The 27639-nt window shown below is 40.2% G+C and overlaps 1 protein-coding gene across 3 annotated transcripts in view; it reads left to right on the forward strand.

Moving 5' to 3' along the window:
• Positions 1–27639, forward strand: part of PTCHD4 (patched domain containing 4) — a 79783-nt gene that overhangs the window by 21730 nt on the left and 30414 nt on the right. For all 3 annotated transcript variants that reach the window (XM_017813001.1, XM_017813002.1, XM_017813000.1), the window contains exon 2: positions 2631–3111. In XM_017813001.1, the coding sequence (XP_017668490.1) occupies positions 2631–3111 (481 nt within the window). The remainder of the gene's footprint in view (positions 1–2630; positions 3112–27639) is intronic.

Genomic DNA, 27639 nt, shown 5'->3' on the forward strand with positions numbered 1-27639 from the left:
GAGAAGGGCCCCATTTTCCCATGTGTTGTGACACCAGATTCATGCTTGCATGTTATAAAAGCAGCAAAGGCAAACCCCTTGCTTAGATAGGCAACAATCTGCCTTTGGAAGCAAAGGAATGGACAAAACGACCTCAAAGAAATCCAGCATCTGTGATTTCCTCAATTCCATCCGAAAGCTTACTCTCTGTTTTGCTGACATATGAGCTGGGTGCCCTGTTGTACATCAGTGTAAAAAATAGCTGTTATCTGCTGTTTCGTGGGAGATATGGCAGAACATGATTTATTTGTGGCTGCTCCGCTGCCTCTTTTGAAATGTTGCCATTGCTCGGTGCACTTTTCGCAGGGGAAGGCAGATGGTCATCACAAAGTTTCCCATAACCTTGGTGTGTGTGCTGCACAGTGGAGCAATGAAACCTGAATTACAGTGTATGGGCTGGGTTTGGAGCTGTGCTGCTAAAGCCTCCCTGCAGCGGCTGCAAACCTCTGAATGTCAGCACAGCACATACACGTGCTGAGGAAATATGACATTTCTCCCCTAAAATTTCAAAGCCAGTGCCAAATGGGATTTTTAACTGCAAAGTTGCATCCAATGTGAGCCTGGACTGCATTGCTCAAACATTAATTACTGGCTCGGAGATGTATTTTTTGTGTGCATATTAAGTGTGAACTCTCCTTAGAAAAAGTAGAAATAATCAAAACAGGATTCTAGCATGAAATGGTGGGGACGAGGATCTTTTGGAGTCCAAAGAGCACCAGCTGCCCCTCTGTGCCAGCTGTCTCTGCTTGTGTGACATTTGCAATGAGGCTTCAGGTGATTTGAGAAGCTGGCATTAGACTGCAATTCACCTTTCGTGTCAGCTCGCGCCAGGATACCTTGCCAGAAGCCGTTATTTCGGTGGGAAATAACAACAGGGAATAGGGGAAAAATGAACTTCTGAAAAGCATTTTGTCACGTTCCCTGGGCTGTGGCAGGCAAATGCCGGAAACAGTGTGAGCTCCTGCCATGAAAGCAGGCATAGGCAGAAATTTGTCAGTGAGAGGATTACCTCCTTTACATACCTGATTGAAGACAAGGTGAGTACACAAAACATTTTCAGCACTGTCTCCCTGTTTCTGATATTTATTTTCTCTATGAGCAGACATGCTGGAAGACACCTATGTTTCATAAAGTCCTGCTTCATTGATTTTTCCTTAGGATGGGAATCATTACTACGAATGGGTCTGGCAATTTCAGATAATGACCTGTGTGCAGTACAGGTGCTTCTAGAAATGGTTAATGTTGGATGTAATAGATATTAAAATATCTCCCTCAAATTGTTCTGGCCTTTTGCAGATGACTGCTTCCATGTGTGTGTGTAGGGCAGAGCATCTCCCAAATTCAAGTGGTCAGCTCATTCCCATAGTGTGTTTAGGCAAAGAGTATTATCTGATGTGAACTCACTGCTGCAAGATGCTGTAGACATCAACTGTCTTGATAATTTTATGTTTTTATTAAATACAAGAGGAAATAAATCTGAAAACTCATAATTCAGTTTATGTGGGGGAAAAAGCAAAATGTTATTTGGTGTGCAACAGATATGTAATCCCTGGGTTTAGACTCTTTTGATCAAAGATATTACTTGTGCTGGGACAATTTTATCCACTGAGTCTTCTTCCTCAGTTTGCAACTGGATTTGATCTTCTAAATCCACACAAGCTTCCCTTGTCTTGGAAGGGGCACATACAGTTATCCTAGAGAACTAGAATTACCAGTGGCTTAAGACCAAGGACTTCCTTACAGGACCTTTCTCACTAAATCCTTCCTTCAATAAAAGAAAAAAAGGTCTGGTCTTGTAAATAGACAGAAGCTGATCTTGAATGCACCTGATGTGTCCTTTACTGATTGTCATGGAGTTTTTTGTGTCCTAGCATATACTGAAAGAAGTAAGACCAGAATAAGGTTTATATTCTCAAAATATAAAAAAAACAAAAACAAAACCAACCAACCAACCAACCAAAACCCAAAAACAAAACAAAAAAAAACATATCTTGGTTAAATCCAGGTGTAAGGTAGATTCTTTTCTCTGTGCCACTGGTATAAATCCATGAAATCTCAAATACACAATTCAAAAAATTCTGATTTTAATTATATTTTTCTGAAGCCAGAATAACTACTAAACTTTGCAGATGTCTACATTTACATCTGTATACTGAGGAAACAGGCTTCGTCTTCTGTACATTTCCAACTTTTTAGAACCATTTCCAAAGTGTCAAGAAATCACAAATTTTCCAAAAGTTGATCTTCATTTCAAACTTTTCATAGTAGCTGGAGATTTGTCCATCAGAGTTAAATGTGGAATGGGGCAAGGAGCTTGCATTCCACATTTCATTCCCTGAACATCTGGGAACATCTGTAACTGCAGCAGAGAAGTGCAAATGAGTCTGTAATGAGTAAGACAGAGCTGTGTGAAGGAGCAGGGATAGATCCCAAAGCCCACTGAAGTGAATGGCACGGCTCCTGCCCAGTGCAGTGGCCTTTTAGTGGAGCTCTGGCGGTGTCTGTGAGAGGAAGGCAGAGCCAAAAGCTATCGCTGTGTCACATCGTATGCAGGATAACCACATGCTCATCTCTTTTGCTTTCTCTCCCAGGATGGAAGGAGCAGTTTTATTGGCCACCAGCTTGGAGGGGTCATGGAAGTGCCAAACAGCAAGGACCAGAGAGTCAAATCAGCCAGAGCCATCCAAATCACTTACTACCTCCAAACGTATGGCTCTGTCACCCAGGACCTCATTGGGGAGAAGTGGGAGAGCGAATTCTGTAAACTGATGCACAAGATGCAACTGGATCACCAAGATCTGCAGCTCTACTCTCTAGCATCCTTTAGCCTCTGGAAGGACTTCCACCAGACCAGTCTCTTGGCCAGGGGCAAGATTTTGGTGAGCCTGATGCTGATTCTCCTGACTGCTACCCTCTCGAGCTCCATGAAGGACTGCCTGCGTAGCAAACCTTTCCTGGGCCTCCTGGGAGTACTCACTATCTGTATTTCCAGTGTCACTGCGGCAGGGATATTTTTCATTACTGATGGAAAATATAATTCTACTCTGTTGGGAATCCCTTTCTTCGCTATGGGTAATTATTTATCTTCATAATAATGGGATTAACAGAGTTTAATGACAGGATTGTAAATTACATCCTGGGTTATAAAGTGCAGATTTTACCTTGAGTGAAATTCTAAGTCATTTTCATCTTGTTAAATTGATCTGTGCCTTGCCAAAAAAAAAAAAAAAAGGGAGGGAGGGGGGAAGAAGGAAAGAAAAAAAGAAAAAAAGGAAAGAAAACAAAGAAGTAGCAACGATAAAGAGCAAATGACGTTGCTGGAATCTCATCCAATGTGAGAGAGGGGCAGTTTTATTGATCTCTGTTACAGAACGAAGGAGAAATTGTTATTGAAAACTAGTTAGCTCAGCAGACAAAATGGATATGTGTTGACCCGACTTTGAGGCCAGATGAAAGAATAGGTTAAATAGGAGGGTGCCAAGGAAGGGCAGATTTTAGCATCTTTCCTGAGCAGGGTTTTTCTTCGAGCTCTGTCTGAGGGGCAGAGGGGAATGGGTTGGTGTAAGAATAAGATTGATGGACTTTATCTCAGAGAGGAGATTACTGTTGTAGTGTTTGCCAGGCTGTGAACACGGGGGCCTGTCAGGATTTACAGGGGGTAATCCCTGTCTTTGTGAAGTCCCAGATCAGCTGCAGAGATTTCCTTTTTTTTGCACCCAGACAGGGGAAGGTGCAGATGAAGAACAAAAGTAAATCCCAGCTTCTTAGGCAGCAGAGTTGATTTCATTCCTTCTGTTCTCGTTTTGGTTCCAAGCATTTTCAGTGCATCCATGTGGTTAATGAGTTTGCCAGGAAGCTGCGTTGGGAAGGCAGAAGGAAAGGTGCCCAGCACAGCTGTGGAGGCAAAGTTGCTCAGTGCTGTCACATCCAAGTTTGTCAGAGTTTTGCCAGAGTCTGAATCCCAGTGATGACTCTGTGCAAAATATCAGCAGTGGCAGCCCAGACACAAACACCTCCATGCTGGCAGCAAATCTTACCTGTGGCCAGAGCTCTGCATCTTTACAGTTAATTTCTTAAATTCCATTTATCCTTCTAGTCCCCAAGCCCAAGTACTGTTATGGTGTTGTTATGTAATATACAAAGCCACAAGCTAGAGTGAAGGTTTGGAGAAGGGTCTTACATTTTTCTTAAAAACTTCAACCTCCCGAAAGACCATACTCTCTTGATCTCTCCCTCATGAAAAGTCCTTTGAGTGTATGTATCCCCCAACTCCCTGCCTCCTACTTCATCTCTCCCCTAATTATGCATCTGTGTCACTACTGAAAAGGACTGAGCTGTGACCTCTTAAATTCTGCTCCCAGTACCTCTGGAGCAGCTGCTTGAGGTGGTAAAGAGATGGAGTGGATGGTCAAGATTCCAGAAGAGAAAGAGAAGAGTGAGGCAAAGGCCCACAAGGAATTGCATGTTTGGTTCAGATTCATTAATATTGATAAACAGTGCTGTGCCAAAGCCTCTAATTCAATCATCTGCAGTGTTAAATTGTGACAATGGTCCCTGACATGGGCTGCGCTGTGCCAGCTCTTCAGATGTTCTGGGGTGTAAGAGGAGTTGATGGAAAGAAAGTGCTGAGAGGGAACAAGGGAAGAATGCCAGCAGAGAGTGTTCCAGGTTGTGACAGGGATGAATCCTGACTTGTATGAAAGGTGTGAACTTAGGAAACAGAGACAAAAGGATGACAGTGAGGAAGAGGGGGTCATGCTTGTTATCAGATTTTGGCAATCTTTTCCTTGGGTGTTGGGAGGTGCATATCAAAGGAGGGACCAAAATGCACTTGTGCAGCAACTTGAAGTAAAGGCAAAAAAACCACTGAAGTGATGAAAAGCACCTTCCCTAAATTGTGTATTCTTCTGCTGCTGTCTCTTTTTAGATGGTTGGAGATATGAGTGGTTCATACTCTTTGCTTGACAGGTCCTAAACTTGTCACTCTCAAGGAGCTCCATTGTCTGCAGGTGAAATTCGTTTTCAGGGCTGACCTCGAAAGGATCAGCATCCACACGGGGCAGGAGCACCAACTGAAATGGCAGTAACATTGCTCTCAGTTTATAGCCCCAGGATGAGACAGGAGTGGGAGTTTCTGAAAGCAGAGTGCCTCAGTTTCCCACCTATCCACCTAGGTAATCCATGACTTTGTTTCTTGTCTGAAGAAAAGTAACATTTATAACTTTGTGTTGTGTTTTGCGCTGTCATACTTGTCACAGCCACTGCCAAGAGCAAAAGAAAAGGAAAAAAAAACAACCTCTCTTGAAGTGAGATATTTACAAGGACTGCTTCTATAATATTATATTGAATGAACTTCAGGTTGAAAGGCAAAACGTTTACGTAACCCTTCTACAGAAATTTCATTCAGGAATCTCAGATTGAATTGGAAATATCATTAGAGAACAGCTTGCAATGCCTGAGAACTGCTGCTTTTAAATGTTTTAAATATTAGGCAACAGTTTTATAGTTTAGTGAAGTAAAAGACAGGAAGAATGACTTACCAAAGTCCTGCTGGGTTAGACCCTGCAAAGAACCATGTGCCTTTAGCCCTTAAACGGCACTGACATTTAATGAGACCTTGCTGTGCCCAGAATCTAACCAGGGCCTCACACACCTGGGCCCTCACAGGGCAGCATTTTCTGTTGAACCTAGTCTGTTATGAACTGAGCTGACATGTCAGAGCAGATCCACTGAAGACCTCAAGTCTGTTAATTCTGTGAGTCAATAAAGAACTCTGGTCCATATTGTACCGGTGTCCCTTGCTACTGGCACAGCAGAAAGCAAAGAACACATCAAATAATAATTGAGTGAATATAGATGAAAAAGTGTGCAAGGTGGGGTTTCCCTGAACTTCAAATGCCAGATTTGCAAGTCAAACTTTTGAAGTCAAGTCACTTAAATTAAAAAAATAAAACCAGGCAATAACAATGACAAAGTCCCTGCAAGTACAATGCAGAGTACACAGGCAGCTTTAATTCTGGCAGCTTCTGACTTTGGAATACTTCATTTGCAAACTGTCCATTTAAAGTATATATATTTGGTCAAATATATACAGATTCTTCTAACATTCACTTTTCAAAGAATTAATTTAATGGAAATTCTATGGTGTTCTTCTGTGCTTGTCCTTTTCCCTGCAGAGGTGGTAGGATGCTGCCTGCTGAATGGCAGGAATAACCCTGGATGTTTAGGTCCACAATTCCTCTGGCAGTGCAGAGCTTCTGTGGGTTTCAGTAGGTGAGAGAAGCCTATATAAAAATATTTAATGTTTTTCTAAATTTAGACTGGATGACCTACACCATAATTATTTACTGTAGCCCTGCTGTGAGGGAATGGTCTGCTGGGATAAATCACATCTCTGATATACTGGGGGAAGAGTGTTAGCTCAGACTGGCTTTTCTCTTCTTTATCTTAAGTTAGGCATGAGGTCAGTGGTGGAAAATCCTGCTTGCTCTGGCTCCCTCTTCCCAATACCACAGTTTTCTCAGACAGCTGCCTCAGGAAAACCAGTTTCCTCAGTGTAATGTCTATGACTGCGTTTTTGGAGTCAGTGAGGAGCAACTCTTCAGAAAAATCCTGTGCAAATATTGGTCTGGTGTCAGGATCTCCTGCAAACAGGAGCAAGAAACACTGATTTTTAGCCCAGACAAATGGATAAGTATTTTGAGTTAATGAAAAGGTGCTTCTTTAGTTTCAGGGCTTCCTCCTTTAGGAACTGAACTGGACCTAGTTGTTTTATTTGTCTTGTTCGCTTTTTTTTAGTAAGGTTTTAATAGCTACCACATGAAATTAGAATATGGGGCAATTCTACCTTGCATTTATCTTCTAGGACAAATAAAACCTGCAGTTTCTGGTGTAAGTTTGACACCAGCAGAGCTGCCACCACTGGTTGTGTTTCAGATAGGAGACAGAGGGTGAAATAATTGAGTTTCAGGTTTGTGCTAGCCCTGGTTAAATGTTCACATCTGCCTTTTGTGTTTGGATTCACAACGCAGTTTCAAAGGGGTGTTATGTACGTGACATAATTATGGTTTCCCATGCCTAATCATCACTAATTAATATAACCAGAAGGTTAACTACATAATTGAGATATTATTGCTCTCATGATTTGCTTTTTAATGCACAGGAACCAGACTGATATCATCAGGGAGATAATGATTTAACTCAGCTGAGGATCCAACTGTATATTTTTAAATGCAGGTGTATCAATTATTTCATTTTATATTGTAATTATTTTTGGCCAGTCCATGAAGTACCTCATTATATAGATTAGTGGAAATCTTATGATAAAAAAGTACCTACAATATAATTATAGGGTAATTATGCCTTTTGTACTATAGAATGCATGTGTTTCTTAGGAGACTGGATTCACAGTGGATGTGAGAAATATTTCCTGCCATTTGTAAGACCAGACCATGAAGACCATATGATCTTCATGGAAACAGCTCTTTGTTGCTGAGTCTTTAGAGAAGATTAATCTCAATGGCAGACCCCCAGCATATTGCAGTATTGCTACCACTATTATCAATAATAATACTTCTAGTAGTGGTGTAGTAAACAGATACAAAAACTTTAGGAAGCAATAGGCTACATGTATCCAGCAGTAATCCCATACCTGATGTAAGAGTTTGAGATGGATGGCGGAGATTGTACTTACGGTGCAGAATTTTTTATTAAAATTCCCATTATTCCTTCCCCTGAGTTATTCAAATGGAAGGAGGAATCAAGGTAAAAGCAGACAAGACTCCAGGCAGTTATTAGCATTTCAGATAGAAACCATCTAACCTCTTTCAGATGGTAGTTGTTAAAATAATGACTGGAAATCAGTAATTTCAGTAAATTTGAGATGTCACAGTATTACCATTAGTGGTAGAGTTGTGGAAAATTGCGGAAACAAAGTCCCAGTGCAGATGAGGAATTTTTTCTTTCAAACCTCAGAAGACAGATGTGAAGGCCAAAGTGCATGTTATATCTATTTACCTGTAAGTGAAGTATCACAGTATTTTAATCTTTGCTTCAAGCAATGGACTTCCTGATTACAACTGTGACTTAGAAATATTTCAAGAATTACTCTGACTTTGGTTTTGTCCTTTTGATGCAGCAGTAAAGCAAATCCCATGTGAATCTCATGTTATATCATCACTTCCTATCTGTACAAGGAGCAAGAGAACGACCCTTTAGAGCAAAGGGACCTACTGACATAAACCCCCACCACTCCATGCCTTAGAAATGCAGTGAATCTGTCATTTTAGATGTTATAGCAGTTCATGTCCCCACTCACTCAGCAGATCATTAAGGGCTTGGAAATACCTTGTTCTTAATTTTAAAATGCTCTTGACTTTTGCAGTGGGAAATGGGAAAAACAGAAAAAAACCATGTGTCAGCAGGGGAAAAAAAATAGAAAGAGATAAAAATGTTTAAGATTACCAGTTTGGATGGGCAGATAACATAAATAATTCATATGGATGGGTTTAGAAATTCTCCATATTTGTAAAGTTGATTTCCCCATAACCTGGTGTATTCCCTGACAAGTCTATTCCCAGTCGCAGAAGGCTGGAATTTTTCAATTCTATTGTAAAGGTTAACCTCCCAAGATCAGTCTTTCCTGGAATTTGAGTAGAAGACCGAAGCCTTTCTGGGATAATCTGCTACCCCTGTATCACGCAGCCTGGCTCTGCAGCTGTGTCCTGGAACATTGATGGGTGGGGAGAGGCAACAGGGCTGGGAGTGTCCTTCTCAAACACAGTCAAGATGAGGTTATCTCTGACTGAGTCCTTTGGGCCTTCTCACACTCAGCAGAAAGGGATATACAAAGCAGCCTAGCCAGCCTCAGTCCCAACAGCAGGGTTTGTAGCACCTGATTTTAGGTGTCCCAAACTTTCCTCCCTTAACTGAAGTGACACAGTCTTAACTGCCTTTGGAGACAAGAGGGAGAAACCAGAAACTCAAGTTATTTGGACCATCACTTAGTAGATATTTTGGATGAGCTGTATTAATCTCTGGAAGGTTCCATCCCCCTCCGAAAAAGCTAGGGGTTACTGCTTAGACTTGAGGTTATTCAGCTGTTAAAGCAGGCTCATTCCTACGACTGGATTATATTTAGGGTTCTTTATTGGATGCACCTTTTCTGAGTGTTTATCTCATTTAGGTTGGACATTAGGAAGAATTTCTTCACAGAAGGGGTGATTAAATATTGGAACAGGGTGCTCAGGGAAGTGATGGAGTCACTGTCCTTGGAGGTGTTTGAGGAAAGGTTAGACCTGGCACCCAGTGCTATGGTCTAAATGAGAAGGTGCTGTTTGGTCACAGGTTGGATGTGATGATCTCAGACGTCTCTTCCAACCTAACTGAGTCTGTGATTCTGTTATATACATAAGCTCTAAAATATGTATCCATATACAGCAGGTATGCATAAACTGCCTTGAATCCCTTAGAGATTGAATTCTAGCCCTCCTTTTCATGGAGAGACGTACCAGAAGGTCTCTTATCAATCTAAATGTCATCATTCCTTAGGACAGTCGCTGCACACTAGGAGGTGGATCTGCAGGTCTCTTGCTCAGTGACTCTGAGGCTCAGCACAGGTTGAAGCATCCACCCTTGGGCCATTGCCCAAGCACAGACCATCACTCCCAAATCCTCCACAATGACAGAGCAAATACAAGAGACATTGCCTGGGTTTGTTGCTTGAGAACAGTCAGCTAAACTCTTTCTCCTTCTGACTCTAGTCAGAACTCAATTAACCCATTTGTCTCAAGAGAAGTCTCCAAGTACAGTTGTCTTTTATTGTTATTATTAAAACGGCTTCCTCAGCTCTCTGTCTGCAGCCAACAGACTGGTAGCTGTCATTTGAGCTGCTTCTAATTTTCTACAAACATTTCTAAAATCCTTTGGAAAAAGTGGTTCGATAAGAGAAGAGAGCATGTTTTAAGCAAAAAGATCAAAGGCTAAAAGGAATTATTTGCTTTTGCACTGAAAATGTATGTTTAGTACCCAATCAATATACCAATTCTGTTCTGATAGAAAAGGATATTTTCTTTTCAGATGCTTCACACATTTGTCTGAACACCTTTTGCTTTCATTTTTCCACCTTTTCGTGGCAACACTCATTCCAACGACTAGGTTATTTAAGGTTCTTTTTTGGATGCACCTTTTCTGCGTGTTGATCTCATTTAGCAGGAGTTTCATTCCTTGTGGTTAGTGCGTATCGATGCACATTACGTTTACATTTGTCTAATTTGGGCTGGAAAGGAGCTGCATCATGGCAGAAATGATTTAGCTCCACGTATATCATCCCTAATAGGGCACTGACAAATCCAGCCTTGAATAGTACCATTGCTAGCAATTCCATAACCTGCCCCGACAGCTTGTTCCACTGCTTAAACAGCCATATATTTACAAAGGTATTTCCTAACATTTTCGTTGCTGCACCTATAACTCCAGAGTTTGTCTGGCCCGACTGTGGAGTGCAATTTTTCACAGTATCTATATAGATGCAAATACTTTTATGCTATTTTGTATGTAAGGTTGTTTTTATTTCAGTTTGCATATTATTTTGCTGCCAGACCTTTTTCTCTCAGGTATTTTACTATAGTTAGTACTTACCTGTGAGCTTCATTCGTATGGGAAAATTGATGGTGGCTTCTGGTCTCTGTTGGAGCACAACGGATATGCAGCAAAGAGCAGATCTGGTATAGGCTGAGGATGTGTCCTGTGTTCTTTGGTGTGCTGTGGAGAAATTCAGTCTTGCATTGCTGTTTCTTTCCGTTGCAGGAAAGATGGGCTCTGCTGTGCAAGGAAGCATAGAGTGAATGATCCCATGCTCTATCAAGCATGCTGTCTGCTCGCCAGGTTCCTCTGCAGGGAAATCCAAAGTTGTGCCTCTGGTTTTTGAGCAAAAATGAAGGGCAGAAAATGCCTTTTTTTTTTTCTCCTGGAACACAATGTGTGAAAATCATTCTTCGAACTCACAGTCATGAGTTATGGTTCTGTTTCAAAATTCAGCCTGATGCAGAAATGGCTGGATTTTTACACAGTTATGTGAAACATCTTCATTATTTTGAATAATATTGCAACACTAAAACATAGTCATAAGGAAGAAGCATAAAAATTAATGACCATGCCCAAAGACATGGTTCAAAAATGGGTACAAAGAAATTTCACTTGTGAAGAATTTTTCCCATAGCTGCCTTCTTTTAGTCTGATAATTTCCCCCTGAAGAGTTAGGAAAAGGATACAGAACTCAACAGACCATTTGCCAAATGTTCTCAATCAATATTTGTCTGCTGTATTCATCTGCAATGTTAAAAACTTTGCATAGAATTAAAGGCTTAAAGAGTCTATTGCAAATACCAAGCCAACTAAAGAGACCTTACTTGATACTGTATCATTTATATGTCCTTTGTGTAGCCACTAGCTAGTTGAAGTTTTAATAATTCAGTTTTATCCTTCCATTTCTGATCCTTTTTTACTCCATTTCCTTCCCATGAAGTGACTTCTCCTCTCTAGTGGGATAACTGCCTGCAGTAACACACAGCATGCTGGACCCACACTGGTTCAGGGCTCACTGCTCCAAATAATAGCAGCAGCCCATGTTATTCAGGGAATATCTTTCACGCCATCATCATATGCTTGCGTTTCTGGCCTTCAGACATAGGTATGACAGCTGTGAATTTCCATGTGTTAGTCCTGCTAGATGTGGAGAAACAGGTCATGTTTCATCCACACTTTTCTGATGGTGAGATGAGGAAGGAGATGCTATTTTGGGTGCTCAGAGTGGCAGTGAGAGCTGCAGAAGCAGTGGATGCAGGCACAGGGCTGCAAGTGGCACCGCCAGCTGAATGGGATGAAAGCCTCAGGTCTTTGCAGCTGCTGATCATTAAAGATGTTCTTTAGTTTTTGTTCTACAAGACTGAGCATACTGTCCTCACTGTCTTGACTTGGTTGTCAAGGAGGATAATTACATTTCTATCTTTCTCCAATTCCCCCTGCTGTGTAGGTTAGATGCAGCGTTGGTGAGCACTGCCTGGCTCCAAGCAGTGTGCAGGTGCTGCTCTGTGAAGTTGTTACCTAGATGTAGCTGTATTTCACTGGTGAATGCAATGGCCACATTATGTGGCTCAGCAGTCTCTAAAATCATTCTGCATTCCCTGAGAATACGTAGCTGTGCCTCATCACATTGTTTTGCATTTTCCTGCAGTCATCTCTGGTATTTCAGCATTAGGGAATATTTTGGTCATACTCCGTATTCCTAAAGCCCAAGGAAGAAAAGCATTCCTTTACAGCCTGGTACGACATTTAGACCTGCCCAACCCACACATCCCAACCCATATTCAAATGTAAATTTGTCTCAGAAATGTTAAATACTGTAGCTTTCCCTGGTGTTATGAACTCCATTGTTGTTGATATCCTGCTTATAAAGAAAACTATTTTGCTAGCATTGCCATGAATGGCTATTCATAACTATGTCATTTCGCAAACTTTGCACAAATTCAGAACTGTGGATATAACCTACTAGAGGGAGCACTTGCATTGCTTTAGAAAGGGCACCTAATGGCAGATTACTGTACCAGGTGAGACCCTAGAGGGTGAAAAATTCTGTGTTTCTTTAGGTTTCTCGTTGATACTTTTACTGTTACTGTTGAGAAATTATTATCCTCCAGGGAGGACACAGCTGCAAGAAGCTGAAGGCAGGGAAATGTTCTGCATACTGAGTGCACAGCAATGAAACCTTCTGCCCTTCTACAGTACTTAGAAGAGTTTAGTACTAAGGTTTCTGTTAATGCAATTTGAACCTTCTAAAACTAGACTGGGAGACCTGGGAACAAAAGGCCTGTTTGTGCTTAGAGTAGATACCACTGCAAAAGGAAATTGTGCAAAGAGCAAAACCCAAACTGTTCTAATGCTCAGTCTTCTCATGGGAGCAGCTGAAAGAGAAGATTCCACAGGTGAGATGTTAACTACACTACTGAAACTATTACCAGAAAGTGCCATGTTGGAGCTGTAAAAAAGCTGAATATATCAGGGGGAAAAATAAAAAACCCAGTGCAAATATCCCTCCCATCTCACTCCCAGTCAACTTCAAGGCACCATTACTAGGAGTGAGAGCTGCTGGACTCACCCAGTCTTCTACTGAAAAAGTAGAATCACGGTTTGGGTTGGAAGGGATCTTATATATCATCTTGTTCCAATCCCCATGCTGTGGGCAGGGACACCTTCCACTATCCCAGGTTGCTCCAAGCCCCATCTAACCTGGCCTTGAACATTTTCAGGGATGGGGCAGCCACAGCTTCTCTAGGCAACCTGTGCCAGGGCCTCACCACACTCACAACAAAGAATTTCTTCCTAACATCTAATCCAACTCTACCCTCTTTCAGTTTAAAGCCATTCTCTCTTGTCCTGTCACTACATGCCCTTGTCAAAGTCCCTCTCCAAGCAGCTCAGTGCCTTTTTGTAGTCCCTTAGGTGGGCTTTCAACTTCTCTCCCATCAGCGCTGAGAAACAGTAATAACTTTAACATGCAGTTAGCCTGCTTTTAAATGAATAACCTCGGAAGGATATTGAGGTAGGAAAGCCTTTACTGATCATAGATACAGAGGTTCTACCTCTTTCTTAGGTTATTGGAAGTCAGGCAATGCAGTTAATGAAGCAAGTCTCAAAAGATCTCTCTTACGTGGATTTTGACCTCTAATATACTGATTCTTTTCCTGAGGGGAAACTAATGGAATCCCTTTAAGACTAACAAAAAAAAAAAAAAAAGTGTAGAAATTTATGATGATTTTGAAATTGGTCATGAGGTATGAAAGTAATTGGTGGTCAAGGACAGTCAAACCAGCCCAAATGCATAAACAAATGTTGAAAATTGGGGCAAAACAAGGAAAAATATCAATCCATTTAATGTAAAAGAAAAAAGTAAAAAACTATATATGTGGTTCAGCATTGTAGCAACAAAATCGTTAAACCTCATCCACTTGGGAGTTTTGTTCAGAAGCTGGAAAAGATGCTTGTCAGCTTTTAAATTTCAAGAGTATTGTCAGTACTCCAGGAGACCTTTGCTTGACTTTTGTGACTTCTTTTACCCGACCCTGTCACGTTTGCATACCACTTCCCTAGGATCTGCCACTGCAATGCCAAACACACATCAAACAATACATTCCTTAGGAAACTTTATATTTTAATTATTGATAAATTCTCCTTAGAGTTTATTCAATGTTTCTTTGAAAAGATGAGCATACTTTTAGTTTCATTAATCAGTGACACAAAGGTCCCATTTAATGTCTTTTACTAGAGCACATTGAAAGGTTCTTAGAGAGTATTGTTTGACCTGACATTAGTAAGGAAAAGTGAAAGTATCACAGATATTGTTGAAAAATAAAGTCTTTTTTTAACCTGCAGATCAGGTTCTTTCACAACTTTTCCCATAACAGTGTGTAAACTGTGTCACTGATCCACTAATAACTTGGATAGGAAAATGGAGTACACTGATGAAGTTGTTAATTATTTTTGTTTTCTCATAGAGAAGATTGGTTTAACTTTACATAACAAATCAAAGCTGACATGTTTCAGGATGACAAATTTTAGACTAATATCCCTCTACTGAATGTGGTATATTGAGTAATGGGTGAAGTTAAAAAGGAATTTTAGGTCATTGAATCCAACTATCCAATCCATCCTCTCACTGGATCCCAGACAGAAAAGGCTGTAGAAAGCAATGAGGTCCCCCCTCAGACTCTTCTGCTCCAAACCAGACAAACCCAGAGCACTCAGCCTCTCCTCCTAGGATATTCCTTCCAACCCTTCCACCAGCCTTGTTGCTCTCCTCTGGATGAATTCCATTACCTTAAAGTTTTCAATTCCAGTTTCACCAATGGCCAGCAAAATTAGCTATTTCTCATAAATTCCTTTGAAAAGGAGTGGTCAAAAATCATGTCAGTAGTTCAAACAAAAGAAACTTTTTACTTCCTCTGATAACTTTCTAGTTTTCTTAATTTTCAAATTCTTTACTTTCCATTTTAAAACCTCACTTTACTTTTCCTCTGGGAACAAAAAAAAAAAGAGGAAACAGAGAAAAAGGGGAAGAAAAAAATCGAGATGTGAGAAAATGAATAAAGGAAAACATCTAGGCATTCCCTTTACTTTTTAAATTGTAAACGTGAAGGAGAGAAAAAAATACATTTTCTTAGATAAACAATTTAAGTACAAAAGTTTCAACAATTTTATCTTCTATAACCTTAACGTTAAATATGATGGCAACAGATGTTTTAACACCCTAGATCAGACATTTATCTGGAAAAAATCAGTTAATTTTATGGCATAAAGTGATTCTTTAAATGGTACAATAATTTTGTGCATGATATAATGGAAAATATGTCTTATTAGATAAACCTGATTTTTAAAAATTAATCTCCAAGCTTAGAGGAGAAAAGAAACCATGCTGATATAGTTTATTTAAATAATGGTACTTTGATTTACTCCTGCATTACATTTTGGTGCATGCATGTGTTTGTACTACACTAAATCACTGTAGCTTATATTAAATATCATAATGAAATATTAAATCATAAATGTATGCTCTTCCTTCTGTGAAGACATAAATAATCAGACAAAAAAATTTTTCTTCTATGCTATTCAACATCTTTCTCCATGTTCTAGAATGAAAAAGAAATCAATAGTAGTAAACTTCTTGGATAATGCAAGGTTTGGCATAAAAAAAATAATGAAAACGCAGCCCAAGCACATCGTTAAGCAGCTCATTTTGTCGACATGTGCTCCATCACAGTTAAGTGCTGGATTATGCATCTAGAAACAAAGAACGTATTCACATTTGCAAGATGAGCAATTGCATTCCCCAAAAATGAGAAACAATGAGATCACAGTAGATAATGCGGTGCATATGAATCCCCAGTGTGGTGCTGTTGTTTACTTGGGAGGATGAAATGGCAAATGTCTGTTAGGGAAAGAATGCACAGGTGACATCAGTCAGGAGAACGACTTTAGGGAGATGCTGGTTGGCATTTTGGGTGGACTCATCTGGTAAAATGTAGATGCCTATCATGTATCCACTGACTCTATGGCACAGTTAAGCTCTTCCTAATAGACTACAAAACTGGAGTCATTCACTGGGAAGAATGCGATGTTCCTGGTGTACCCAACAGCAGGCAGCTGCACAGGGCAGGTGGAGAGGACATAACAGTATCTGGAAGCTGCAGGTAAAGCACTTGATACCAGAATAAAGATGCAATTCTTTTACATGGAAAGCAATTCACCACTGAACCAATTTTTCATGGATTGGATGATGGACACTCTACGAATAAAATATTTAAAACTAAGACTGCATTTTGTAGCATACAGGCCAAACCTCAAAATTGCAATTTTGATGTGGAAAGGAAAGGTTGCAATGTTTTGGCATGTGATCAGAATAGTTTACTCTAGTCTTAAAATCTATGAAGTTTCTACTCTGGAAGAACAGAAATTTTGTCTTCTGTCTGTGTAATGAATCAGTTTTGCTGATTTCAACTTCTCGACCTAAATTTTCATCTTCTCAATTTTATTACACTATTCCTATTTTATGCCTGCCCTTAGGGAACTTCAGATAATTGTCTTTATTCACCAGACTCCTACAAATTCCTGCAGAATATTCTTATGTTCATATCTCAGTTACATATCTCTTATTTTGCAAGGCTCTGATAACAAAAGCCACTCTGCTATTTAATGGCATTTTTTAAGACTGTAATATTGCAGCCAACATACCAAAAATCCAAAGTAAATTCCCAAATCTTTCTTCTTAGAAAACTTTGATAGGAACCCAAGGTCCACTGACCGTTTGATCTACACAAATGTTTTGATGTTTTGCCTCATTTGTTCTAGAAGGTTTCTAGATTTTAGGCTCTTCAGAGTAGCTGTGACTAACACAACAAACTGTTCCAGGCCTTCATGGTTTTTGCTCATATAAATCCATGTGTAAAAAATACTGGAAAGCTCATTGATCATGTTTTGCTCAAGCTCATACAACAGTAGGACTACGTGAGGTGTTGCATCATGAGGATTTTATCTAACCAAGACATGCTTCATCCCTTCTGTTAGTTTCTGTTTTCATATCACTTCCTGTTACACATTGGTCTTAACAACACTGTTCTTTCATAAACCCTTACAGTGTTTCTACCTTGTGGAGTCCCAACAGAGAGCTGGTGAAATGCTCATATATCTATTAAGCCATGTGTTGCCGTTCAGCACAGGGATTAATTTCACCCACTCCCTTATCTGCTACCTTCTTAATGGTATTCCTCTCTAATACTGATTTTCCCTTTTGCCTAGACATTAAAGCTGTTTTCAGTGGTTAGCAATTGCTGCACTCTACCTCTTAAGATGAGCATCATTAGTTCTTCACATCTTCAGTCCTTTGACACTCTTTTTCATGTCTTTCCAATGCAAACTGGCAGTAGTAATTCAGTGAAGCTGGTAACAGCATTCCCTTCACACTGGTACAGTATATGAGAAGACTGAGTATATTGTATTTATGAAATTCAGTGGAGGAAGAAGTTTCAGTAAGAGCTCAAATTCAAGCTCTTCTTGAACTGAATTTCAGCACTCGCCTTTTAACAAACTTGATAGTTCTGTGATCATCACAATCTGGATTTCACAGCAGATTAAAGCCCATAGGCAGTGACTCAGATTGTAACACAGGGCAGGAATAGGCTACTTAAAGTCTTCTCTTATTGCAGATATCCCTTTAATCCTTTTTATGGCTTTCTTTATGTAGCTTGAATTCTTCAGATCACTGCTGGGTACTGGTTTTCCAGTATAACAGATTAGGTCAATATCCAAACCATTTGGGAACCTAGTGTTTTCTGGAAATCAGAAACTGCTGCATGGTGCAATCTATGTTTAGAATTACTAGCAGAAGGGAGTGATTTTTCAGGGAAATGGAAATAAAGCAGTTATATTGCTTTTTTCCTTTTTATCCCTGTTATGACAGTTTTACTTGCTGCTGACCATCTCCTAGAGATATGGCCATATTATTTCCCTGCTTCCAGAGATTCATCTGTTCATACTTTTTTTCACCACTCTATTTTTGCCTTTTGTACTCCAGGCTTCCCCTGGTCGATGTAGTTCTTCTAATGTTCTTCCTTCATCTTTTCTTCCGATAACCTTATACACCCTCGGCTCTTCAGAATAAAACTGTGGTCTTTCTTTTTTCTCTGTTTTCAGTTATAGCATTTAATTCCTATTTGCATCAAGCATACGACATGTGACCATGAGTCTCCTCAAACCGCTTTTCAAATCTCTTCTTTGGTTCCTAAAGAATCCAGGAAAACAGTGTTTCCCCACTACCTCTTCCTAGAGGCAGCATCCTTATAAATCCCTCTGTGCCAGACGCATGCTGCCTGCACTGATAATCCCCAAATGAGGTGACATTGTCAAACCATAATCCACAGTCTCCTTGTTGCCTCTTCATATTTGCTAATGCTGGTCTTTTCATAGTCAAACACAATAATCTTCCAAGTGACAACTAAGGCCTCAGCTTATCTGTATGGAGCAGCAGAGGATCCAAGCAGCCAGTAAGGCTGCAAGGGGAATTTTCTTCCAGCCCACCTCAATGAATAACTCTGTGATATGTGCTGCTGCTCACCCAGGTGCTGGTTTGTAGTGTCTCCCCACACCAGCTCCCAGGATCTGGGAAAACACAGTTTCTTGTGAGGGGTGGGAGTAGGACTGTGGTGGTGAGTACTTAAGGACCTTACTGACTAGAAGGTACTTGGCTCTCAGCATCCTGGCAGCTTTTCGTACACCGTTAGGAATTGTTTCATTGCTCTTCAGATAATGTATTGGTAAAAGGATCCTGCCTATACTGTTAATCTGCACTTTGCTTTTGGGATTTTGATGGGCAAAAACCTGCCATGGGCTGCAGTAGCTGTGTTCCTGATTGCCCAAGTGGGGTCTGTTCATGCTCCTCTAGGCAGAGTCCAGCTCTTAAGGTTTTACCTTACCTGCCTCTCAGACTCCCATCTTATCTGATCAAACAAGGACTACAGTAAGAACCTCCAATGACTGGACTGAGCTCTGAGGAGCCCCACAATGCATGTGTCAGGAAGGACTTGATGGTTTAGTCCCAGTAAGAGCAGAGAAATTGGAGCATCGTGAAACAGGAGAGTTCCTTGTACCAGATACTTCCAAATACTTTATTAAAATGTATCTGTATCTTTGCATTAGAAAAAAAAATACTGTTGGCCTTGTAGTCAGACAAAATATGTATGTAGTGTGTCAGAGAAGGGGCTTCTCTACTTTTCCTATCATCAATCTTACCCCTTCCCAAAACTCTTTGCAATAAATCAGTGTGGAAATGGCAGAAATCACGTCCTTTTCTCCTTGGCTTCTCCTTGTTATGGTTGAATTCACAGAGTAAGTCCATCAAAGTCAATGGAATTGCCTCAGAAATTAATTTGTCTGGGATATCTTGCAACAGATGTGCTATTGACTTCTGCTTTTATTATTGCTATTCTCATAGCATGGCCCTATTGTGTGAGATCCATTCCAGGCTCTGAGGACCCTTCAAAACAAACTCACTCCAGAGAATGAGAGGAAGGAAAACAGAAAGATTTGATCAATGTTGCAGAGGAGACCTGGCTTTAGAAATTTAACATCTCCCTTATGGCTTCCTTGCATGGTCTGATTTTGGACCACACCACCCAACTGTTATAGAACATGGGTGGGAGTAATCACAGAGGAGGCCAGATGTCTGCTTGGGAAGGTGCCCAGGGCTTGCCACCACTGCATAAAATTAGAGAAGAAACCGCTGAAACTACTTTCTAATTTGATATACTTGTGATTGAAATATTTCCTCTCACTACAAAGCATTTATTTGTGGTAGATGTAACTGAATTGGGTGTAATCAGGACACAGGTTACTTGGCTGAGGAGAGTATTGCTGCAGAGGTGGAGGTGCATTGCAGCGCTGGGGCAGAGCTGTTTCCTTCATGTTTGGCTGTGAGCCACCACCAAAACTCTGTCATGAGGACAGAGACAGCTGCTCTAATGCTATATATGTCTATGCTGTGCACTCTGGGACCTCCATTCAAGGGCAGATTAGCATTTAAGGTGAAAGAGGATAAAGAAGGGTAGCATCTGGCTCATCTGCTGGTCTATACCCAGACACGTTCACCCAAAGAGCTACAAGCAAGAAAGAATAACCATATCTGCTTAGGAGAGCCACTGTGATATTGGGAAGGTCAGAATCTTGCTGGAAATGCCTCAGACATTGGATGATAAAGGAGAAAAGAGGAAACCTCTTTTGTTCAATGAAAAGATAAACGAACAAGAGATCAGCCACCGTGCCAGCAGAATTGCTACAGGCACCAGCTTCACTGGAGAAGTAGCAACAGCAATGGCAAATAGTTTTAATAATCCCCAGCTGATATCAGCATCCTTCTATTCAAGTACCTAGCTGAAGTCAAAGAATAATTAACCTTGGCTAGGTTATAAGATCAGCAATGTCCTGAAGAGACTTGCACTGAAAGAATATTTACTGTCACATATGTGAGCAGAAAAATTGTATAAAATTCTTACCAGAAAATTGGCATACGGCATTTCACAGATATATGAGCATTTGCAGGAATGAAATATGTTAGAGGTGAGATATAAAGGCTGAGCTTCTGTAAGAGAAATTTTTTTTTATTTCAGAAGTAGGTGCAAAGGGCATGCAGAGTCCTAAGAGGCATGAGGTTACCAAAGGAGTAGTGTACTATGTAACTACGGTCAGCAAGGTACTATTGGCTGGTTGCATTCTTCCTTAATACACAGTTCAGCTGACAGGTGCTTTCACACCAGAGAAGGCTCTACCTCCCCAGAAAACACCAACAGGCAGTTTTGTACAGCTGTTCCTGCATCGTGTAGTGATTTTATGAAGAGATTCTAATTTTTTGGCTTAGTGGGTGCCAGCCCATCTGGGACAGGCAAATGGCAGCGTCATTGCAAGATGGTCGATAAGGCTTTATCCTGCTTCATCCTCCAGCATTGCAATGCATTTAAGTAAGAAAAAGTCCCAAAGTTACCACTTAAACATGGATTAAATCCAGATTTTCTCCTTTACACATGTTTTATTGAGTAGATAAGAAGGTTAAAACTTGGAGAATTACTGAGTAGGTAATTGCTACTAGACAAAAAATGAGCAATAATAAGCACCTTTATGCTCTTGTGCCAGTAACACCTTCTTGTAAGAAAATGAAACATTTATCTAATATGGGGAGAAATAATTTAGTTGAAAGGGTATCCTTGAACAGGTGAAGATATTCAGGATAAAGCTCAGGACCAAAGAAAAAACGTAAAACAAAGAAAAAAACCATAAAATAAAACCACACTACTCTTAAAAGAGACAACCACACATCCTGAACCTTTTATCTATTCTGATGACTTTAATGACTTCTCCTTTGTACTAACTAAAGTCTTTTAAATATCTTTCCATTGAAATAAATTCCTACTCTGACAGAAGAAAACCCACAAGTGACATATTCTCAGGAACAGCTATTACAATTACACTGTAGTTATGATGAAGCAATAACATAACTACATTGCAGTTAACTTTGACATAATTTTCATGCCTGCTTTTCACATAATTAACAGTTCACCTACATGATGGATTTATTGATTTTTTAAATTATTTATTTCTTGCTTAATAAGCCCACTTTGTGACATAGAGAAGGTAACAAAAGCATTTTACTCCAAAATACAGTGATACAGAAACAGCTTCCAAATTACAGCATAATTGAAATGCTGCTACCCTCCACAGTTTTATATAATGAAGTGTACAGCCATTAGAGTTGTATATTTGGAAACTTTTGAAGTGATCATATACTATAGTGGCAGATCTGGTAGGAAACCAAAGTCAGATGCCTTAAAAAATATTAGTGATTCTTTCTTCTACTGGCATATCAGCTCCATGGAGGGCCCTATGCAAAAAATTTTAGTTCACCCATCCTTATTTGTTTTAAATAAAATATTAAAAAATACAGATTAGTATATCGTACCTGTCTGCTTTACTCATCTAAGGATTTTATTATAATTTCAACTTTAGATTTCTGTCCTTCTAACATACCCTTAACTACAATATAAATGGGAACAAGTTGAAAGTAGGTATTTTTGACTTATGATTTAAGTTGTGAGTCTGATAATTAATGAAGTACAATAGCAACGTTGCTGTCTATTTTAAGCCAAATGAAATAAAGAGGCTAGGGGGATTCTTTAATAACTATAAACATGGAACTTTAATTTCTTTTTATGCTCTGTGATCACATACAAAAGATCTAATATAAATAATTGCATTAGATGTCCTATTTTTGGAAAAGTGCATAGCTAGTATTTAGGAAGAGTCTTATTGCTCTGATTTATCTATTAATGAAGCAAAACCCAGTTAATTACCTAATTTGCATGATATTTTGCATCCACATAGATGCTGGGATGAGCACTGGGGAGAGGTTTTTCATCAACCCATTTTTAATAAGCTAATGAAGTTGGCTGGGCTGACTCTGCAGATCAAGTCATTGGATGTTTTTCTCTTGTTGAATTGAGAACTTGTAAATCAAGGTACAGATCGAGAAAGCTTGTGAGCTGAGGAGGGCAAGACCTTTCCTCCTCCACTCCCAAGGTCCTGTTATGGTACTGGAGATGCAGATCAGCAACCTGCTTGATGTCCCACACCGTTGTCCCATGGCCTCGAGTGCAGGCAGTGAGGAGGATATTGTAGCTTGTGGCTTCCTATGTCTTACCTTCTTCCCTGTCTGCTCCTCTCCCCCACTGCTCTGAGGCAGGATAGGACCTTCAATACTACCATGCAGTGCTGGGGAAGTCATATCATGGCAGAAAGTGGCAGGTTTGCTGCTGCTTTTGCAGTTCTTTTTACATCCCACCTTCGTGCTCTGTGGTGTTTCTTCCCACTTTTGTTTTTCCCTCCTCTGTCCTCTTGTGTCAGGATGCCTTTTTCAACCTACCTATCCTCCTGTCACCCTGTGCTTGTTGTTTCTGCATCCCATGTGTCTGTCAGGAGGCACTGCCTCAAGGAAAAAGAGACTTACACGACTTTCCCTGAAGCCTTCCCAAGCCCTGTGCAGCAGAGGGTCTGATTTGCCACGTAAAGAAGATTTGTACAAGAATGCATCTTATTTAACATTAGCTACTGAAAACCAAGGCACCCCGTCTAAACCAGTTACTTGTCCACACTGAGCCTGAGGTGGACAAGCAGAGCAGCACCTTGAGGGAATGCTTCTTCCCACCCCATGGTGAGAGGTGGAAATAGTTTTGAATCCCTGTTGATGTTCTTCTACCTCTGTATTTGACAAGAGAGGGAGCTAAGGACAAAGCTCTGCACGGCTAAAGTTAGGAGAGATTAATTTCCTCTCTGGGGTCTTCTGAAATACTCTCACATGCTTTATGCAAGCACAGAAAAAGTGCCATTAAATACAAAAACTGGTGAAAAAAACTAGGTTTTAAAATGTAAATGTCTGCCCCTGTAGAAATGAGGATATTTGGCAGGAAAGAGCTCTCCAAAGAACAGTCCATAGTCTTCAAATCTCTGCTGCTTCAACTAACAGCTACAATGTATGAGCCATTTAATACTGAAAAGAGGGCAGACTCATCACTGGAGATAAATTACTAGTTCTGGAGACTCAGCTACAGCATAAAAGTAACAACCAGCTAAAAAAATATATTGTCCTAATTACACTGGGTCATATATCGAAATATGGTAATTTGAGTGCTGAGTCACCAAGACTGTTAAGGGAAAAGTTTTTTCTATAAAACAAAATTGGTTAAGTCTATGTTTCCTGTTTTTACAGCCATCACTGGGAATAAGATAAATAAAACCACATCGGCTTTTGATCTAATCAATGCAGTTGTGCTTGATTTTAATCCACTATTTTTTAAATACATTTGGAGTTTTATTCAGATTGTTTACCTTTGTGTCAAAGACTAATTATAACAACTAACATGAGATTGAAGTTCAAAGAACCATTTGAACTCCTTATTATCCAGGGCTGAAAGACAGTGGCTAATTTTGGACGCAGTGGAGAGAGGTAAATGCCTTCATAAAAGTTCATCTTGTGTATCTTAGCTATCCAAAACTTAGGGTTATAGACTAATTAATTGTCTTAACTCTTTTGGTGATTGCTGGTGACAAGAAAGGTACCCTAGAAAGTGATCAGTCCTAGATATTTTACCTACTTAGTGGTATGGTGAGGCATCTGTATCTCTCCACTGACTGTAAATGAACTCTGACAACCAGTCTGGACCAGATCCACAACTTTCAGATGTTTAAAATTAGCGAGATGAATCTCACCTGTGCAGGAGATAAATGTCCATGTGATCCTAAATTTAAAACTGCATTGCATTTAGAGCAGGCAAAGGACATATTTTTACTCCAATATTCAAAGCCAGGGGGAAAGGGGAGGAATGGATTTGTTTGACCTCTTGTAGAGGAGGAGTTGTGAAACCATAGGTTGGAAGACATCGACATTTCTAGCTTGCTGACATTAAACATGAATGTTATTTAAAGAACATCTGCCTGAATGATCTTGCAAATGGTATTGTTTAATACCAATGGAAGCCCTATGAACTTCAGTTGGGATTTACATCAAGATAGCCATAGTTCAATGAAACATCTCTCTTTATGAAAATATTTAATACTGATGTTAAATATGACAAAAGAAAAAAAAATCCTAAAGAAGAATGTGCTTAATTCAGCACATACTTAATGACTCTGCTGAATTAAGGTGCTTTGGACAACACCAGAGGACAGGAGTACCATGAAACAACCATCCTTATGAAAAACTGCTAAGGATATGCCATAGCTGCTACTCATGCAGATTTGCTCTTACAGTCAGTGGGGAGAAGGAGACAGCTACGAAGGGCAGTCATCCCTCATATGGTCTCGAGAGGATACATGGCAGCTGCTACTCCTTTGCTGCAAAGGTGAAGGCTGTCCCCAGCTCAGACATCTCACCCAGGAGTACCTGAGAGGGCAGAGGAGCAGCACATCCACCACCAAGGGCTTGTGCTAACATCCATATTATAAACATCTGACCTCACTCCCTTGCTTGGATGGAGAGATACTCCCTCAATATTTCTACCTGAGCATCTTCTCTGAGTTTAAACCCTGGCACTGCGTGGGCTGAATAACCTGGTGGGTACCAGCTCATTGCTCCTCTGCAGTTTCTGTGAGAATAATGTGAGATCTGTGTAGCTTTTGTGCTCATGAGACAAACCTCTCATGGCATGCCATGTAAATATTTGTAAGAAATAAAAAGACTTCCAAATACAGGCTTTAAATAGCACTTGGCTTCATTGAAAAATGTCCTGGCGGTCTTGGTTTCCTTTGCATTGTACAAGGGAGGACTAATGCCAACTGATAACAGTAAAAGAAAGCAAGATGATAGAAGTCTAAAGGGAAACCACCAACTTTCTCTGTTTTCTAAATGCCTCCCTGAGCTTAGTCCAAATTATTGCCAGAGGGTACTTTTTATATTTTGTTCTGAATTTCCTAGTTGCCAGACAGACAATGAAGCAGGGCTAGATTGTGACAAAAAGGATTTTGCTATCATCCTACCTACTATTATCATAACACAGCATACATAACACAACAGAGCGACACAAAGTTCTACAGCAATTTTTCCATACTCTCTTTCCTATTTTAAATTCTGGTGCTCTTGAGGAATGATGTAAAAATTTCCAGTTCTATTAGACTAGAATTTCCAGCTCAAAGTAGCACACAATTATGTGGTGGAGTCAACATCAGTCAGTCTCGGTTTGATGAAGCTTACCACAAATTCAGCTCTGCTGTTTTACCCAAATACTTTTCCCTGAGCACTATTTCCAGCCCTGGGTGACGCTCCAATGGAGCCCATTGATTCACACAGCACAGGCTCACAGACCCAATCACACGTATCAGCAGAGTGTCCATATGCATCAGGATGGCATTGCTACCAAGTATTGCTGGGCTCAGTTTTCTAACCTCAATGCTGGAAAATTGCACAGCAAAAACAGGTAGTAGAAAAACTGTCTGTTTTAGAATTTCATAAGGCATTAGCTGGCGACTTAAGAAACTTAACTTTCTGGAAACAGATATATGAGAACAAAAAGGAATGGAAATTAATCCCTCAAATCCTCTCCTCTCACCTCCTCTCCTCCTCTCCCCTTCCTTCCCCTCCTGTCCCCTCCCCTCCCCTCTCTTTCTTTTTTTCCCAAATATCTTCCTCTCTTGTCTTAGAAATCACTGTAAAAGTCACCTCTGGGAATAATAATCCAGGCATCCCTGAGATTAAGCTCTGCTTGAGAGCAAAATAATGTGATTTGTCTTTAATTGCCACAAACTTAGTGCACTTACTGCAACTAGATATCAAAATTTTAAATTCCCTAATCAGGCTGGCATTTAGTTACTTTATCCAATGAGATGGGAAAATTATCTTAAACTAGAAGTATCTATATATTTATATGTTTGTATTTCTGAGGGTAGAATTTAAATGTCTCATTTCATTTGTGAGAGCTTTGCAATTTTTTCTGCAGCTGAATCTGAGCTCTGGCAAAATAGGAACATTCTCTCTGGGCTGATTAAACCAAGTGAATTTCACAGTGTTGGCAGATGAGGGTTGAAGGTCTCCTGACACAGTAATGATGCCTACTCCACTCCCAAGAGATAGGAGAGTATTACTTCAGGTTTGCTGAAGGCTGGGGTTTTTATGAAGGTTTTTAATACCACATTGCATGAGGGTGTACTGAGAGATCCTCCCTCCATGAGGAAAAGCAGCTGGCGCTGGCAGTTTTCAAGCAAAACTTTAAAGAATAACAAATTCTTGTAGAAGACAATAACAAAAGCACCATTGTGACTTTCTGATGTGACCTCCTTTCCAGTACTGACAATAGAAATTTTTGAATTTCTGGAACCAACTGAATGAAGAAGAAAAAGAAAGAAAGATGGGAAGCTCTTATCCTCCTTGTGCTGTTACTTACTTTAACTTCACTGAATTTATTGTGAGCCCCAGATTCATGGCCTTTGTCAAAAGCACAGATGGAGATGTTTTCAAGATGGTACCCCAAACTGACTGAAAATATCTGAAAATGAAGGCTTCGATCGTGTTATACCCCAAGGCCACCGCATTGGGTCAGACAATAGGCAATAGGCAGATGGCAACTGGGAAGGAATGTGATTGTGAGGAATAAACACATTCATGAGGAGAGTATGGGAGCGGGGAGAAGCCCTTGGCAGCAGGTACACTTCCAGTGAGTTTGTCAGCAAGGACACCCCAAAGGAAACCTGGCTCTTGCAAAGGGGTAAAAAAACAAACCAAAAGAAAATAGAAAAGGAACTTGCATAGAGAGGCGAAGAACTAAGCCAAAGGGAAAGGAAAATTGAATTTATTTAAGGACTGGCCACGATGAAAATATTTTCTAGTGAGATGGAAGTGGTGTACACACTCCAGGCTTCTCACCACCTCATAGCCTGTAACACTGACAATCAGCAGCCACATGTTGAAAAAATAACAAAAAACCCACCATTGTCATCACTATGTGCATGTTTTCCCACTTCCAG

The sequence above is a fragment of the Lepidothrix coronata genome, unplaced genomic scaffold, assembly GCF_001604755.1.
Source record: "Lepidothrix coronata isolate B3197 unplaced genomic scaffold, Lepidothrix_coronata-1.0 Scaffold39, whole genome shotgun sequence".
Lineage (NCBI taxonomy): Eukaryota > Metazoa > Chordata > Aves > Passeriformes > Pipridae > Lepidothrix > Lepidothrix coronata.